We start from the raw sequence: 18318 nt of genomic DNA on the forward strand, positions 1-18318 counted from the left end.
AAATAAATATATATTTTTTATTAGTGGATAAATTGAGTATTTACTTATCACACTTAAATCACATTAAGTTATTATTTCACTTAAAAATTACAAAGGATGTGTTTATTTAATATTTTAGTTTGAAGTATTTATTTTATACTATGAGATATGTGAATCGTGTCATTAATATTAAAAATAATATTTTGTATTGAATAATAATTTTATGCGAAAAATATAATATATTAAAGAAGATTACCATTGACTTTATATCCGTAGATATTTGAATATTAAATTTTATATTAATACATAATGCAAAGTATTATGAAAATAAAAATATCTTTATTAGTCTTTATATTTATGAAATAAATTATACAAATATAAAATTATTTTAATGTTAAATATGCAAAAAATAATAATAAAAAAATAGTACTATTCTTATGAGACATATAATATATATTGAGAATTACGTTAGTTTAAAAAAATGTTTGAATGAACAAAAACCAAAAACTTATATCGATAAAATATAAATCAAAAACATAATTAATTTACAATTTTGAGGCTATGGTTATTATTTTCTCTGTTTCTATAAATATAATTTTTTTATTATAAATATCGATTATCGAATACTTATTTTGTATTTAATTAACTATACCATTAAAATTTTTTTCTATTTAAAATGTTAATAAAAAAATAATTCAAAATATCAACAATAAGTTAAGCTCTATTTAGAATTATATTTTGTTATTTTTTATTTTTTAAGAATGAAAATAATAAAACTTAAATTGAATATTTGATGTACTATAAAATAATTATAAAAAATTATAAAAGTAAACATATAGCTTAGTATTCAAAGCTTACTACAATTAATTGTACAACCAATAGCAGAACAAATCAAACTAAATTTCAATATAGCTTACGGTGTGTTTGTTTACGATGTTTTTTTTTTTAAATAGTAAAATTTTGAATTCAAATAATTATTTGATTCGATATAATAATAATCATAATAATAATAATAAATAAATAAATAAGTAAAAACAATAAAAATAACACAGCATAAAAGTGTCTCATATTTCCTGTGTCCGCCAGTCATTGCCATAAAATGTGACCACAGTAAATTCAAAATTAAAGATGTGTTTACGTTATCATATTTAAATTTATATCTAATCTATTTATAATAAATAGTTTTATTTATTTAAAATTTTATTATTCATATTTTAATAAATATTAATTAATTTTTCACTATTTTTACTTATTTATTTTATCATATTTTTTTCAATTTTTAATAAAACTTTTTATAATACTCAGGGTATGTTTGTTTTGTGTTTTGTGTTTTCTGTTGTGTGTGTTTTTTTTTTTTTTTTTTTTGGTATTTTTGTTTTAAGGTGTATTTTGTGTTCTATTCTTAAAATATTTTTTTTTTCACCATCCGCCTCACTTTCTCCCACTACCACGTCAACATTGATGACATTCTATTTTATTTTATACCTACAACAAAGATACTTATTCTAATTTTTAATTAATTTTTATTTTCATACTCCCTCCGTCCTGCGAAATTAGTCGCGTTTATTTTTTGCACGGAGTTTAAGAAAAAATTGTTTATATAGTTAAGTAGTGTGATTAGTTAATATAATATATGTAATAAAATGTTATTTTAACTATTTTTATTTGATGAAATATTGAAATAAAAGTTAAAATATTTTTTTTATTTTATATAAATTTAATGTTTTGTTTTTAAAAAACATATTATTATATTGATTGTAAATTATGCGATTAGATAAAAAAAATAATTAGAATAATTATTTGATTTGATGTAAATATTTACAAAAAATTCAATAAATGTAAACATATAGCTTAGTATTCAAAGGCTACTACAATTAATACTACTACCAATAGCAGAGCAAATCAAACTAAATTTCAAATTTTGAATAAAAATAATTATTTGATTTGATGTAAATATATATATTGAAATAATATTTTGAATATAAAATTAAATTTCATTATAATATAATAAATAAAAGTATATATATTTGATTTAATACATTTTTGTTTTAGAAAAATATTTTAAGAATATAAAACTAAAATAAATCTCACAAACGTACTTAATTAGTTGTTACGTACCAAAAACCTACTAAATTTTATTCCCAAATTTTTCTGATAATTAAGTTAGTGTTTATTTGTCACATATATTTTTTTATTTTATGTTATTATAACCAATAAAAATATTATTTTATTATATTTTATATTTATTTTAGTTATTTTAAATTTTTAAAAACTTCATAGATATTTTTTTATCTCTCTCTAAATAAAACTCTTGGTGCCGGCAACCGACAATATAAACATTTGTAATAAACTAATAAAAATGATTAAAAAAGAAAAAAAGTAAGAATGTTTTTTTGGTACATATGAGTCTACTTATTTATTAGTTATTATTATTTTTATATATTTGTTAGAGTTTCGATTGTTTCATATTAGAATCTTTTTCACTTTGTTTGCAATACGATGTTTTTGTAAAAATATTTTTAAATTTATTTTTTTTTATATTAGTAATAAAATTTACCTGATTCCGGCTAGGAACTCCTCGCCGCACTTCATTCCCTCGACAATGGTCGGAGAAATCGGCGGCGACAAAATCCGAGCTTATGTCCACGCAACTCTGAATCCCACCGCGACTATCAGGTCACGGGGAACCGTTGTAAGCAAATCTCCGTCTTCGCCGCGCATGGCCTCGTTCTCCAGCCGTGGTCCGAGCTATCAAACCTCCGAACCTCCGAGATTCTCAAGCCGGATGTGAACGTGCCCGGAGTCAACATTCTCGCTGGCTGGACCGGCTATGTTTGGCCAACGTCTCTCAACAGCGATAATCGCGAGGTCGAATTCAACATCATCTCCGGTAGGTCGATGTTGTGCCCTCACGTCAGCGGCTTGGCGGCGCTGCTGAAACAGGCCCACCCTGAGTGGTCGCCGGCCGATCAAGTCAGCATTGATGACCACGGCATACAACGTCGACAACAACGGGAATAATTTAACGGACCTCGCCACCGCGGACGTGTCCAATCCGTTCTCGGGCCACGTCGATCCAAACCGAGCAACGAATCCCGGCCTGATCTACGACATCGATACCCAAAAATACGTCGCGTTTTTGTGCAGCATCAGGTACAATGCGCAGCAAATTACGGCATTCACGAAAGATTCGTCGATCATGGATTGCAACGCAGTCGGGCTGAAAACTCCAGGGGATTTGAACTACCCGTCGTTCTCGGTTGCCTTCTCCGGCTTTAAAAGCGTTGTGAAGTATAAACGAAGCGTAAGAAATGTCGGGAAGGAGGCGAATGCCGTGTACGAGGTGACAGTGCACGCACCGGACGGCGTGGAAGTGACCGTGACACCGAGTAAATTAGAGTTCGGCGAGAAGGAAGACACTCTGTATGGATCTACAGAGATAAAGATAAATCTAATAAATAAATACAATGGTAATGGTAATGGTAATTAGGAAAACATTTCTTTTTCGTATTTGCAAAGCTTTATTCTCTTGGTTCTGTTGGCATGCAGGTGACCCAGGTTGATCTCCAACACATCGCCACTTAACTTTTTATACGGTTTTCGATTTATATTAAAAAATAATAATATATATAGTTTTGTACAAAATATATAATATATAATTTATATACTAAAAAATATAATAGTTTAACATAAAATATTACTCAATCCGTCCCACTAAATTTATCCACTTTTTCTATATCCATCTGTCCTATATAAATTATCTCTTTTATTTTTTGGAAATATAATTTTAATACACCAGTAAAATAAATTTTAAATTATTAATCTATTTAAAATATCATTAGTAATATAATAAAATTAATGATTATAAATAAATATATGTAATTGTAGCAGTATATTCAAATAAAATATTATATTTTTATAGAAGTAGTAAAATATAATTTAAATATAAAAATATATATACATATAATATTAAAAAAAGAAATTATTTTAATTTTTATTAGATTAGATAGGAGGAGGGTATTATATATTGTAAGTTTTTATATTAGGTAAGTAGCCGTTAAGCATAATGATTTTGATTTTGATTTTGATTTTAATATACACATAATATTAAAAAAAGAAATTATTTTAATTTTAATATACACATAATATTAAAATGTGAAATTATATATGGTAAGTTTTTTATATTAGGTAAGTAGCCGTTAAGTATAATGATTTTGAATTTGAATTTGATTTTAATTTAAATATACACATAATATTAAAATGTGAAATTATATATGGTAAGTGTTTTATATTAGGTAAGTAGCCGTTAAGTATAATGATTTTGAATTTGAATTTGATTTTAATTTTAATATACACATAAATTAAAATATGAAATTATATATGGTAACTTTTTATATTAGGAAAGTAGCCGTTAGGTATAATGATTTTGAATTTGAATTTGATTTTAATTTTAATATACACAAAATATTAAAATATAAAATTATATGGTAAGTATTTTATATTAGGAAAGTAGCCGTTAAAACATATATTATAAATACTCTTGATTTTGATATTGTATACATTATTATAAGCAATGCAAATGCAAATGCAATGGAGGGGGGGGGGGGGGGGGGGTACGAGCAGGGGCAGGGGGCAGGGAGGGTTCTTGAGGTGTGCTTACATGAGGGAGGGCGATCCATTTAAGGGAGAGGTCAAGTGCAGTGCTTAGGAGGGCGATCCATTTAAGGGAGAGGTCAAGTGCAGTGCTTCGATCTCCATCGATCGATCGATGCAATAGCAGCAAAGCAAGGGCAGGGCAGGTGGAATTCCGAAGGTTTTGTGAAGAGGGTTCTGGAGAATTTCGGGGATCCAGCTGACACTTGTCGACAAGTAAGTTTTGAGCTTTACTTTTACTGCTCTAGTGGTAATGTAATTTTGGTGAAAAATGGTTTCGAAGAGGCTTATGCTGTCCGGGGAGGGATCAGTGGCAAGAAGGGATGGCATGGTTATTTCTATGTGTTTCTTTTTGTCTTGTGTTAATCATTCAAGAAATTATAGTATGGCACTTTTCTTGGAAAATTTTAGAATCCAATCTTGGAACTTTTGCACTTTTCTTGAACAATTTTAGAATCCAATCTTGGAACTTTGGCACTTTTCTTGGAAAATTTTAGAATTCCAATCTTGGAACTTTTCTTGAAAAATTTTAGAATCCAATCTTGGAACTTTGGCACTTTTCTTGGAAAATTTTAGAATTCCAATCTTGGAACTTTTCTTGGAAAATTTTAGAATCCAATCTTGGAACTTTTCTTGGTTGTGATATACCTAATAATGAATGTTTTTGGATTTGACTCTTCACTTAAGCATGTGATTTGTTAGTTATTCTGGATCGATGATATTGTGTGCTTATTTTGTAGGAGACGAGGGAGTGGCCGGATGATCGGACGACCGTAGGGAGTAATTCGTCCATTTCCTTTTACATTTATGCATTTAATTTAATTTAGCATTTTGCATATAGAAATAGATTTATTTTTACGTCCGTCCCGGGACATGCATGTATTAATTTTGTTTCTATATTTTATACTAACTTATTTTTAAGAGTTTTTAATTTGTAGGTAAAGCTTATGGGGAGACGAGGGAGTGGCCGGATGATCGGACGACCGTAGGGAGTAATTCGTCCCTTTCCTTTTACATTTATGCATTTAATTTAATTTAGCATTTTGCATATAGAAATAGATTTATTTTTACGTCCGTCCCGGGACATGCATGCATTAATTTTGTTTCTATATTTTATACTAACTTATTTTTAAGTGTTTTTAATTTGTAGGTAAAGCTTATGGGGAGACGAGGGAGTGGCCGGATGATCGGACGACCGTAGGGAGTAATTCGTCCCTTTCCTTTAACATTTTGCATATAGAAATAGATTTATTTTTACGTCCGTCCCGGGACATGCATGCATTAATTTTGTTTCTATATTTTATACTAATTTATTTTTAAGTGTTTTTAATTTGTAGGTAAAGCTTATGGGGAGACGAGGGAGTGGCCGGATGATCGGACGACCGTAGGGAGTAATTCGTTTCTTTCCTTTTACATTTATGCATTTAATTTAATTTAGCATTTTGCATATAGAAATAGATTTATTTTTACGTCCGTCCCGGGACATGCATGCATTAATTTTGTTTCTATATTTTATACTAATTTATTTTTAAGTGTTTTTAATTTGTAGGTAAAGCTTATGGGGAGACGAGGGAGTGGCCGGATGATCGGACGACCGTAGGGAGTAATTCGTCCCTTTCCTTTTATATTTATGCATTTAATTTAATTTAGCATTTTGCATATAGAAATAGATTTATTTTTACGTCCGTCCCGGGACATGCATGCATTAATTTTGTTTCTATATTTTATACTAACTTATTTTTAAGTGTTTTTAATTTGTAGGTAAAGTTTATGGGGAGACGAGGGAGTGGCCGGATGATCGGACGACCGTAGGGAGTAATTCGTCCCTTTCCTTTAACATTTTGCATATAGAAATAGATTTATTTTTACGTCCGTCCCGGGACATGCATGCATTAATTTTGTTTCTATATTTTATACTAACTTATTTTTAAGTGTTTTTAATTTGTAGGTAAAGCTTATGGGGAGACGAGGGAGTGGCCGGATGATCGGACGACCGTAGGGAGTAATTCGTTTCTTTCCTTTTACATTTATGCATTTAATTTAATTTAGCATTTTGCATATAGAAATAGATTTATTTTTACGTCCGTCCCGGGACATGCATGCATTAATTTTGTTTCTATATTTTATACTAATTTATTTTTAAGTGTTTTTAATTTGTAGGTAAAGCTTATGGGGAGACGAGGGAGTGGCCGGATGATCGGACGACCGTAGGGAGTAATTCGTCCCTTTCCTTTTATATTTATGCATTTAATTTAATTTAGCATTTTGCATATAGAAATAGATTTATTTTTACGTCCGTCCCGGGACATGCATGCATTAATTTTGTTTCTATATTTTATACTAACTTATTTTTAAGTGTTTTTAATTTGTAGGTAAAGCTTATGGGGAGACGAGGGAGTGGCTGGATGATCGGACGACCGTAGGGAGTAATTCGTCCATTTCCTTTTACATTTATGCATTTAATTTAATTTAGCATTTTGCATATAGAAATAGATTTATTTTTACGTCCGTCCCGGGACATGCATGCATTAATTTTGTTTCTATATTTTATACTAACTTATTTTTAAGTGTTTTTAATTTGTAGGTAAAGCTTATGGGGAGACGAGGGAGTGGCCGGATGATCGGACGACCGTAGGGAGTAATTCGTTTCTTTCCTTTTACATTTATGCATTTAATTTAATTTAGCATTTTGCATATAGAAATAGATTTATTTTTACGTCCGTCCCGGGACATGCATGCATTAATTTTGTTTCTATATTTTATACTAATTTATTTTTAAGTGTTTTTAATTTGTAGGTAAAGCTTATGGGGAGACGAGGGAGTGGCCGGATGATCGGACGACCGTAGGAAGTAATTCGTCCCTTTCCTTTTATATTTATGCATTTAATTTAATTTAGCATTTTGCATATAGAAATAGATTTATTTTTACGTCCGTCCCGGGACATGCATGCATTAATTTTGTTTCTATATTTTACACTAACTTATTTTTAAGTGTTTTTTAATTTGTAGGTAAAGCTTATTGGGAGACGAGGGAGTGGCCGGATGATCGGACGACCGTAGGGAGTAATTCGTCCCTTTCCTTTTACATTTATGCATTTAATTTAATTTAGCATTTTGCATATAGAAATAGATTTATTTTTACGTCAGTCTCGGGACATGCATGCATTAATTTTGTTTCTATATTTTACACTAACTTATTTTTAAGTGTTTTTAATTTGTAGGTAAAGCTTACGGGGAGACGAGGGAGTGGCCGGATGATCGGACGACCGTAGGGAGTAATTCGTCCCTTTCCTTTTACATTTATGCATTTAATTTAATTTAACATTTTGCATATAGAAATAGATTTATTTTTACGTCCGTCCCGGGACATGCATGCATTAATTTTGTTTCTATATTTTATACTAACTTATTTTTAAGTGTTTTTAATTTGTAGGTAAAGCTTATGGGGAGACGAGGGAGTGGCCGGATGATCGGACGACCGTAGGGAGTAATTCGTCCCTTTCCTTTTACATTTATGCATTTAATTTAATTTAGCATTTTGCATATAGAAATAGATTTATTTTTACGTCCGTCCCGGGACATGCATGCATTAATTTTGTTTCTATATTTTATACTAACTTATTTTTAAGTGTTTTTAATTTGTAGGTAAAGCTTATGGCGAGATTAGAGGAAGCGCAAAGATCCTTCGATCTCGATTTCAAATCAAAGGTAAGTGATTTTAATATTATTTTTTTGTTTCCTATGCATATATATATACTAATATCTATTTTAAATTTTTTTAGATGCATACGAGAGGGAGTGGCCGGATGATCGGACGACCGAATACATCATAGGGAGTAATTCGTCCCCTTCTTTTTACATTTATGCATTTAATTTATTTTAGCATTATGCATATAGAAATAGATTTATTTTTAAGTCCCGGGACATGCATGCATTAATTTTGTTTTTATATTTTATACTAACTTATTTTTTTAGTGTTTTTAGTTTGTAGGTAAAGCTTATGGGGAGATTAGAGGATACGCAAAGATCCTTCGATCTCGATTTTAAATCCAAGGTAAGTGATTTTAATATTATTTTTTTGTTTCCTATGCATATATATACTAATATCTATTTTAAATTTTTTTAGATGCATACGAGAGGGAGTGGCCGGATGATCGGACGACCGAATACATCATAGGGAGTAATTCGTCCCCTTCTTTTTACATTTATGCATTTAATTTATTTTAGCATTATGCATATAGAAATAGATTTATTTTTAAGTCTCGGGACATGCATGCATTAATTTTGTTTCTATATTTTATACTAACTTATTTTTAAGTGTTTTTAATTTCTAGGTAAAGCTTATGGCGAGATTAGAGGAAGCGCAAAGATACTTCGATCCCGATTTCAAATCAAAGGTAAGTGATTTTAATATTATTTTTTTGTTTCCTATGCATATATATACTAATATCTATTTTAAATGTTTTTAGATGCATACGAGAGGGAGTGGCCGGATGATCGGACGAATGAATACATCATAGGGAGTAATTCGTCCCCTTCTTTTTACATTTATGCATTTAATTTATTTTAGCATTATGCATATAGAAATAGATTTATTTTTAAGTCCCGGGACATGCATGCATTAATTTTGTTTCTATATTTTATACTAACTTATTTTTAAGTGTTTTTAATTTCTAGGTAAAGCTTATGGCGAGATTAGAGGAAGCGCAAAGATACTTCGATCCCGATTTCAAATCAAAGGTAAGTGATTTTAATATTATTTTTTTGTTTCCTATGCATATATATACTAATATCTATTTTAAATGTTTTTAGATGCATACGAGAGGGAGTGGCCGGATGATCGGACGACCGAATACATCATAGGGAGTAATTCGTCCCCTTCTTTTTACATTTATGAATTTAATTTATTTTAGCATTATGCATATAGAAATAGATTTATTTTTAAGTCCCGGGACATGCATGCATTAATTTTGTTTCTATATTTTATACTAACTTATTTTTTTAGTGTTTTTAGTTTGTAGGTAAAGCTTATGTGGAGACGAGAGGATCAGGAAAGATCCTTCGATCTCGATTTCAAATCCAAGGTAAGTGATTTTAATATTATTTTGTTGTTTCCTATGCATATATATACTAATATCTATTTTAAATGTTTTTAGATGCATACGAGAGGGAGTGGCCGGATGATCGGACGACCGAATACATCATAGGGAGTAATTCGTCCCCTTCTTTTTACATTTATGAATTTAATTTATTTTAGCATTATGCATATAGAAATAGATTTATTTTTAAGTCCCGGGACATGCATGCATTAATTTTGTTTCTATATTTTATACTAACTTATTTTTTTAGTGTTTTTAGTTTGTAGGTAAAGCTTATGTGGAGACGAGAGGATCATGAAAGATCCTTCGATCTCGATTTCAAATACAAGGTAAGTGATTTTAATATTAGTTTATGGTTTCCTATGCATATATATACTAAGACCTATTTTAAATCTTTTTAGATGCATACGAGAGAGAGTGGACGGATGATCGGACGACCGAATACATCATAGGGAGTAATTCGTCCCCTTCTTTTTACATTTATGCATTTAATTTATTTTAGCATTATGCATATAGAAATAGATTTATTTTTAAGTCCCGGGACATGCATGCATTAATTTTGTTTCTATATTTTATACTAACTTATTTTTTTAGTGTTTTTAGTTTGTAGGTAAAGCTTATGGGGAGATTAGAGGAAGCGCAAAGATCCTTCGATCTCGATTTCAAATCCAAGGTAAGTGATTTTAATATTATTTTTTTGTTTCCTATGCATATATATACTAATATCTATTTTAAATCTTTTTAGATGCATACGAGAGGGAGTGGCCGGATGATCGGACGACCGAATACATCATAGGGAGTAATTCGTCCCCTTCTCTTTACATTTATGCATTCAATTTATTTTAGCATTATGCATATAGAAATAGATTTATTTTTAAGTCCCGGGACATGCATGCATTAATTTTGTTTCTTTATTTTATACTAACTTATTTTTTTAGTGTTTTTAGTTTGTAGGTAAAGCTTCTGGGGAGATTAGAGGAAGCGCAAAGATCCTTCGATCTCGATTTCAAATCCAAGGTAAGTGATTTTAATATTATTTTGTTGTTTCCTATGCATATATATACTAATATTTATTTTAAATCTTTTTAGATGCATACGAGAGGGAGTGGCCGGATGATCGGACGACCGAATACATTATAGGGAGTAATTCGTCCCCTTCTTTTTACATTTATGCATTTAATTTATTTTAGCATTATGCATATAGAAATAGATTTATTTTTAGGTCCCGGGACATGCATGCATTAATTTTTTTTCTATATTTTATACTAACTTATTTTTTTAGTGTTTTTAGTTTGTAGGTAAAGCTTATGGGGAGATTAGAGGAAGCGCAAAGATCCTTCGATCTCGATTTCAAATCCAAGGTAAGTGATTTTAATATTATTTTTTCTTTTCCTATGCATATATATACTAATATCTATTTTAAATCTTTTTAGATGCATACGAGGGAGTGGCCGGATGATCGGACGACCGAATACATCATAGGGAGTAATTCGTCCCCTTCTTTTTACATTTATGCATTTAATTTATTTTAGCATTATGCATATAGAAATAGATTTATTTTTAAGTCCCGGGACATGCATGCATTAATTTTGTTTCTATATTTTATACTAACTTGTTTTTTTAGTGTTTTTAGTTTGTAGGTAAAGCTTATGGGGAGATTAGAGGAAGTGCAAAGATCGTTCCTATGCATATATATATACTAATATCTATTTTAGATCTTTTTAGATGCATACGAGAGGGAATGGCCGGATGATCGGACGACTCAATACATAATAGGGAGTATTTCGTTCTTTTTCTTTTACATTTATGTTTTGCATTTATTATAGCATCTTGCATATAGTAATAGAATCATGTTTACGTCCCAGGACTTGAATGCATTAATTTTTTTTAAAATTCTTAATTATCAATAAACATATTTTTCTCCTAATTATATCAATTTAGACTAATATAACTTATTTTCTAATTAAAAAAATACAAAACTTAATTAAAACTTAATATTAAAAATGTGGGCTGGCCTGGCCCGGTATAATTTGAAACCGGGCCATGCCTTGTTTTGGGTTTTCAAGCCCAATCCAAAATCAGGCCGGTCCTTTCGGGCTTGAATTTTAAAACAACCCGAGGCAAACCAAAAAAAATATTACTCTTTCCCTCGCAAAAAATGCACTAATTTTTTGCGTGTCGGAATGAGTATCATCAGCCTGAAATTGCCACACTTTTTTTGCTAAATATGATGTCAACTTTCTCAAATTATGGAAGCAACATACCTTAAAATTTGAATCCACCGATATGCTGAAGCCTTTCCCAACAATCCATTTGTATCGAATTGCAATGGTGCTGCACTAGAGAAGCTATTTCCCAATGCTTCCACATATACCTACTGGAAGTAAGAGATTAAGTAAAAAAATAAAAATCATGATTACACTGGTCTTTCATATAACTGTTATTATGAAATTTCCAAAGCATTATTATTACAAAATACAGTTTATCAAATTCTTTAAACTAAGACTATTTAATAGCAACTCGCAAACAATTTGTTCATATCATCTTTAATGTGCCAACATAGCATAATTCAGGGGAAAGAAACAAATGCCCGTTAAAAAATTATTAAGCACAACATTACAACTATTTTGATCGTTATAAATAAAATTTGACCCCTCTGCCTTACGAAAATATGTTCAACAATTAGTGGACAACAAATTAATATTCACACATATACATACACATGAATACTGGAATTTTAAAATTGTAATTATATTGCAAGCCTATATATGTAGTGCCCATATTCAACTAGAATGTTGCTACTTGTTTACAAATGGCAACTGTTCTTGTGGCTTTTATGTTCAAATCAATGATCAAAAGCTATCAACCGCTGTGTAAATATGAGCTCAACTGTAGATAATAATAATAATAATAATAACATATACAAATTAAGATAGGTATTACCTTATAAGATATGTGTGTCCTTTATAAATTTTTCATTCATTCTACATAAACACTCAACAAATTCACTATTTAATAGTACTCGAACTAGGACACACGTGAGTATTCTGTTAGTAATAACTCGTAAGCAATTCCTTACAAGAAAATTCAATAAATAATTCTATAAATAAATTACTCATGACATCAATCACGAAATTTCATCCGTGACTAATTTGCACACGTAATTATAGTTATTTTACAATTTCTTACTAAACTATGCCCAATAACTTGACTATGTTTCTAACTTTCTATAAACTAATGGATATATAGGATCAAGCAAAAACCGTGGCATGATAAATTGACATTTTAAGGTGCAGAAATTTGAAAAAATTACACAACATGAAGTGAAAGAATCGACCTTTGATGCAATTAACTATAGATTTCAACTCTATAAAAATGTAGTGCACCTAGTAAAACATAAATTTATCAATCGAAAAGAAATGCTATCTTCTTCTTTTAACATGATGGAAATTACAAAACCGAAGCATATTTGATGCCTACATGTAGATTTCCAAGTTGCAAATGGTGAAGGATTAGAATACGATATACACCATATTAGCACATTGCAATAGCTTAATCCACTGAAGTTTTAAGAATCTCATTATTATATAAACTTCATTCAATCTACTTTCTTGCTTATGAACATAATCTTATATTCTATATCTTCAATTGGGGGTAGAAAATGAAAATTTCACAAAAAAAAAAAAAAAAAAGTTAAAATACTTACAATTACATCCATAAAAGGAATAAAATAGAATTGATGCATATGATGTACTTCTGACTTCAAATTTTCTAACGGTATCTGCACCAATACAAGATTAAACAAGCATGATTCAGTAGTTAGTAACTTTAATGAATGTCATGAGATCATATCATTTATACGAGGGGTTGAACTGGAAGAGAAATCAACTAAACTTGCCAAACCGGTTCAAACCGCCAGTTACGGTTTGTCAAAATATCAAATCGAAACCGAACCTTCCAAATAACGGTTTCGGTTACGGTTTGACAGTTTCGATTACGGTTTATAAACCGCCGGTTTCAATTTAAAAACCGTCGATTACAGTTTGAACCGCCGGTTTATATATATTCATTTTTAATATTTTCCTTTTTTATTTTCTATTTTTCTAAATTTAAATTTAATTTAAAATTTATTAAGTTTGATATCAATTTTATTCAGATATATTTATTATTTATTTATTATGTAAAAATCATATATATAAATAAATAATTAAATTATTACATTATAAAAATAATTAAAATAATAAATATAGTAAATAATTAAATTAAATTTTAAATAAAAAAGAATATAAAAATAAATATAAAAATATTGATATGATAAAAAATTACAAAATTTAAATATATATAATAATATTATTTTATTAATATTATTAATAACTATTGATATTTATTAAGATTAATATTATTTTTATTTTTATAAAAGTTTAATAATATATATATATATACAAATTAATCATAATTATAATATCATTATTATTAATATACACAATTTACCCTAAATTCCTAATCAATAATACATTTACACGTACTAAATCATCGACAGCAGGCGGCAGCGCCAACAGGTTCTCCTTTTTTTTTTCTTTTCGGTCTTCCTGTTCCCTCCTCCCTCTTTCCTCTTTTTTTTTCTTCTTTCTTTGCCTGAGCCTCCCTGTGAGTGGTGAGAGATTTTTTTTAAAAAAAATAATATAAACTGCAGGTTCAAACCGTAAACCGGCGGTTTACGATTTGGAAAATTCACAAACCAAAACCGAACCGTGGGATGACGGTTTCGGTTCGGTTTGTGCCGGGTTTCGATTTGAACCGTAACCGTCAATTCAAAAACCGGCAAACCGAAGGTTCGAAACCGAATGGGCAAGTTTAAAATCAACCTTATTCTATTCTAAATCAAAAAAGATCTCTGGACATATATTAGTGATAATTAACCATGAATTGGTCTAACAAATTTACAAAACAATATCTATCATGCAGGAATTTCGTAAATTTAATTAAAATTCCACATTGTTTGGTATATGGCAGTAATCTCTAAGTAAAAGAACCACGAAGAATAAAATAAATTTTAAACAAACCTTTCGACGAAACTTAACAAAACAAGTTGAAATATTAAAATTGCAACACCTTATTGTGAATAATAGCTTAAATCAATTGGCGCTTAGAGAACATAGAATTTCACTTCTTTCGTACATAATTTAACAATATTTTACAGAGCAACACATTATTCACAAATCTCTATATACTACTTTCATAATAGGTATGCAATACGTGTTTCTTCAAAAGTTCACTACGAGCGGACTAATGTTTCAAAATATATGTTTTCATGAATTCAAACATCAAGTATAACTTTCATCATAAATAGGCCGTTTGAAATAAACCACTACAACATTGGTCTTTGCATGGAAATAACAAACAAAGTGGCACGAAACAATAGCAAACAAAGGGTATACATATCATATTATCCTTCTTATGCATGCATTTGCATTATCAACGTCAAGAGGCTAACAACAGCAAACATTTGAAGAGTAGCGGAAATTAACCAACTTCATTAGTCTGGTCTTATGAGATCAATCACCAACAGTTAAGACTCATGACTACTTACTTGAACTATTAGTAGTACTACTATAACTCTTTCTTTATTATAAATTGTAAGCATGGCAAAGAGATTAAGGAAACTTCACCTTCTTCTTCGGTAGATGCCATAAGCAATAGTAGCAGCTGAAGTGATGCTCAATATAATAACCACAATCCAGGTGGCATCTCTTTTTGATTTAACTTTAACTGTATCAAACCCACTTGGTGGGTTGTGGCTATCAAATAAGGTCACACTTGATTTGCCGATAGTAGTACCCATTTGGCCCCTGATTTAATTAATAATGCATATAATTTGTAAGATAAAAAGGGGAGGAGAAGAGAACATATATATTCAGAGAGAATTGCTAAACCTCCAAAGCTTCTCAACGATTTCACCCTTTAGGATATGTTCCTCAACTAATTCAAGAACATTCTTAGCCGTGACGTATCCACACCTGCGTGATTAGAGCAAAAAAAATAGTTATTTATGATCAGTCCTCGCAGAATAACAGACCACAAATGTATGTTTCCATAATTACAGACCATGAACACATATTATGGTGCATCAAATATCTAACATGAATCCATCAAAACTTATACATATATATTGTAATTAAAAATAAGCGAAATATTGTCTGCAGAAGGATAATAAAATATAGCAAGCCATAAAATCTTGGTCTCATCAATTGGCAATTGCAATCAATCTTTTCCTCAAAATTAAGACTGGAAATAATCACATTGCCTACAAAGCTTCTTGTTTCCTCATATGTGTGAATAGTCAATCCCCTAAAAATGAGAGCTCTGTGCAACTCAAATTCAAGCAAAAATACAAATTCAAAGTTCTATTGAATCAGTCACGATTACTCCAAGAATATGAATCCAATTTCACTCACACAAATGTTGCCAATTCAACATCAAATTTAGAAATGTATTTGAAATCTTTGGGAGCAAAAATTGAAATAAAACAATCTTGCTCAAGATGTCCATTATCAAGATTGTTTTCCATAGAAATGCAAGAAGAATTGGTGCACATAAGGCACAGCCAACAGCATATACCTTAGACCAGTTCTCTTCGTCTACGAAGGGAATAGTGAGTCGCCTTGGAACTGTTAACGGCAAGTGCATGAGAGAATATAGCTTCAAAAATGAAAACAATGGCCGATGTGCTTCCGATCTTCCTCATTCCATCCCCACAGATTCTTGTCTCCGTCATATTGCCACATTAGTAGCGCACATCCACTGCAGCAACGAAGCATGTGACTGCGCATTACTCTCGGTTTCAACCTCAAGCAATGAGCTAAACATGGACTCATCCTCTTGATTTCCCATGGAAAACAGATTTCCTGCAACTGGAAGCAATGGAGTAAACGCATCCAATTTCAGCCTTTGGGTATGGGTCCTCAACAGTTCATTAGCAGCAACGACAAAGGCATATACTACATAAATCGATACAAAAGCAATAGCAGCCCACACAGTCACTTTACCAACAAACAAGATTAATGAAAGGGCCGTAAGTGTCTCCATATACATTCGGTTAATATAGGTGTTCGTCCTGCGGCTCAGAAATGCTGCAAACAATATGTTATAGGTACGAATCGACGGCCGGCAATCTAAATTCCAGGAAGCACGCATATGCTTGTATATATTCACAGCCCTAACAAGCTTCCTATCCTCAGTGAAGTAATATATCATGGTATTGAAAAGAGGCTCAGAGCCCAGGTTAGGGATAGCTAGAACCTGATTGACGATATCGTCCATTTCCTTGTACATTTTGGCCGCACCGAGGTGATAGGTGAACACGGTGTGCCTGAATCTGTGCTGCTGAGACGCCCAATTGAAGAGCTCCAAGCACACCAATGGATCGTCCTGTTCGATTATCACATTGTGGAGATCCTCCGGGGTGAACCTAGGCAGCAGCTGAGATACACATTTTTGGAAAACTGTTTTGTCTAGAACAGGTTTTGCTGCCAATCTAGCTCTTCTGTTGATTCGCTTGCGCAGTGATCTCGAAATCGGAGCTCTGTATATCCTTGTGGAAGTGGAATATAAGGAAACGCACGATCCTGTACTGGAGATCGGAGTTGTAGGGTTTTCAACGATGCGCGAACGGAGAATTGCTGGGGAAATGCAGGTAGGAGATGAAATTGAGCGATTTGGAGATGTAATTGAAAGGGGAATGTGAAAGTAATCGAAGAAATTGAAAATTGGTTCTTACTCTGTTGCAACCGATACCTGACTTGAGCGAACATGGTGGAACTTCGAATGTGAGCTTTCACGAACTGTATTTGACCCAAAATTTTCGACTAACGACTTACAAAACCTACAAGCAAAACTGGTGTGAAAGAATAAACTTGGCCATGTTTGTTTGTTTGTGCGATTTTCTGTGCACCCTAGCTACCGGAAAAACTTGGGCAAAGAGGTCTGAAACGGAAGCGCCGGCGACCGGAGACCACCGGTAGAAGAAGCAAAAACAGATGAGGAAATGTTAAAACATACTCGATTTCCTAGTAAACGGAAGCACAATCAGAGGGAAATGAAGAAAGAGAGGGAAATTAAAAAAAGCCGCACCGGATACTCCAGCGGGCGGCGGCGGCGGCGGCGCAACTTAGAAGAAAATGAAAGAAAAAAGAGAAGAGGGGGAGAAAGTAACGAAGAAAGAAAGAAGAAAGTGGGGTGGGCAAGGTGGGTGACGGCGGCGCGTGAATTGGATTGTTGGAGTGGTTATGCTTCTGATTTGATTTGGTAACAATTTATTTATTTATTTTTTTAATAATTATATTACCTATTTAATATTACAAATATTTTTTTAATTTACATAAATATAAAAGATATATAAATATTAAAGGGATAAATAATTATGATTTATATATAATATTTTATATTTAAAATTTATTTTATTTAAAACAATCTCATTTAAATATTCTTATATATTTATTTATATGGCAAATGGCCCAAACTGCCCAGTGAATAATTTTCTATTGTTAACCATTATCTTTAAAAGCCCATAAAGTTCAAAGTCATTAAT

General features: G+C 31.1%; 4 protein-coding genes and 1 long non-coding RNA gene across 11 annotated transcripts in view; 1 reads left to right on the forward strand and 4 right to left on the reverse strand.

Annotated features, from left to right (window-relative positions):
- The window catches only part of LOC127239813 (60S ribosomal protein L7-2-like), an 81727-nt gene that overhangs the window by 57734 nt on the left and 5675 nt on the right, over positions 1-18318 (reverse strand). The window lies entirely within an intron of this gene.
- LOC127239816 (60S ribosomal protein L7-2-like) overlaps positions 1-18318 on the reverse strand; it is an 80596-nt gene that overhangs the window by 48334 nt on the left and 13944 nt on the right. The window lies entirely within an intron of this gene.
- Positions 1-18318, reverse strand: part of LOC127239821 (membrin-11-like) — an 85657-nt gene that overhangs the window by 45156 nt on the left and 22183 nt on the right. The window lies entirely within an intron of this gene.
- On the forward strand, positions 5924-10967 carry LOC127239825 (uncharacterized). Of its 2 annotated transcripts, none has more exons than XR_007836239.1 (4): positions 5924-6393; positions 6793-7216; positions 7642-7778; positions 10954-10967. It is a non-coding gene; the product is annotated as an uncharacterized LOC127239825 (long non-coding RNA). The 2 variants fall into 2 exon arrangements; XR_007836240.1 differs by lacking the exon at positions 10954-10967 and adding an exon at positions 8066-8154 and having other exon boundaries at positions 7642-7853.
- On the reverse strand, positions 13438-18002 carry LOC127239811 (pentatricopeptide repeat-containing protein At2g27800, mitochondrial-like). 5 transcript variants are annotated; one of them, XM_051258139.1, is made up of 7 exons: positions 17790-18002; positions 17509-17613; positions 16350-17410; positions 15665-15748; positions 15401-15580; positions 14258-14376; positions 13438-13512 (listed from the first exon to the last, which is right to left on the reverse strand). In XM_051258139.1, exons 2-3 carry the CDS (start codon positions 17540-17542, stop codon positions 16503-16505), a joined length of 942 nt encoding a protein of 313 aa, XP_051114096.1. In that variant the 5' UTR covers positions 17543-17613; positions 17790-18002; the 3' UTR covers positions 13438-13512; positions 14258-14376; positions 15401-15580; positions 15665-15748; positions 16350-16502. The 5 variants fall into 5 exon arrangements, with proteins under 5 accessions (XP_051114096.1, XP_051114098.1, XP_051114097.1 ...); XM_051258142.1 differs by lacking the exon at positions 13438-13512 and having other exon boundaries at positions 14197-14376; positions 16350-16642; positions 16778-17410; XM_051258141.1 differs by lacking the exon at positions 13438-13512 and having other exon boundaries at positions 14196-14376; positions 17862-18002.

The sequence above is a fragment of the Andrographis paniculata genome, unplaced genomic scaffold (genome assembly GCF_009805555.1).
Source record: "Andrographis paniculata isolate CXL003 unplaced genomic scaffold, ASM980555v1 Contig78END, whole genome shotgun sequence".
Lineage (NCBI taxonomy): Eukaryota > Viridiplantae > Streptophyta > Magnoliopsida > Lamiales > Acanthaceae > Andrographis > Andrographis paniculata.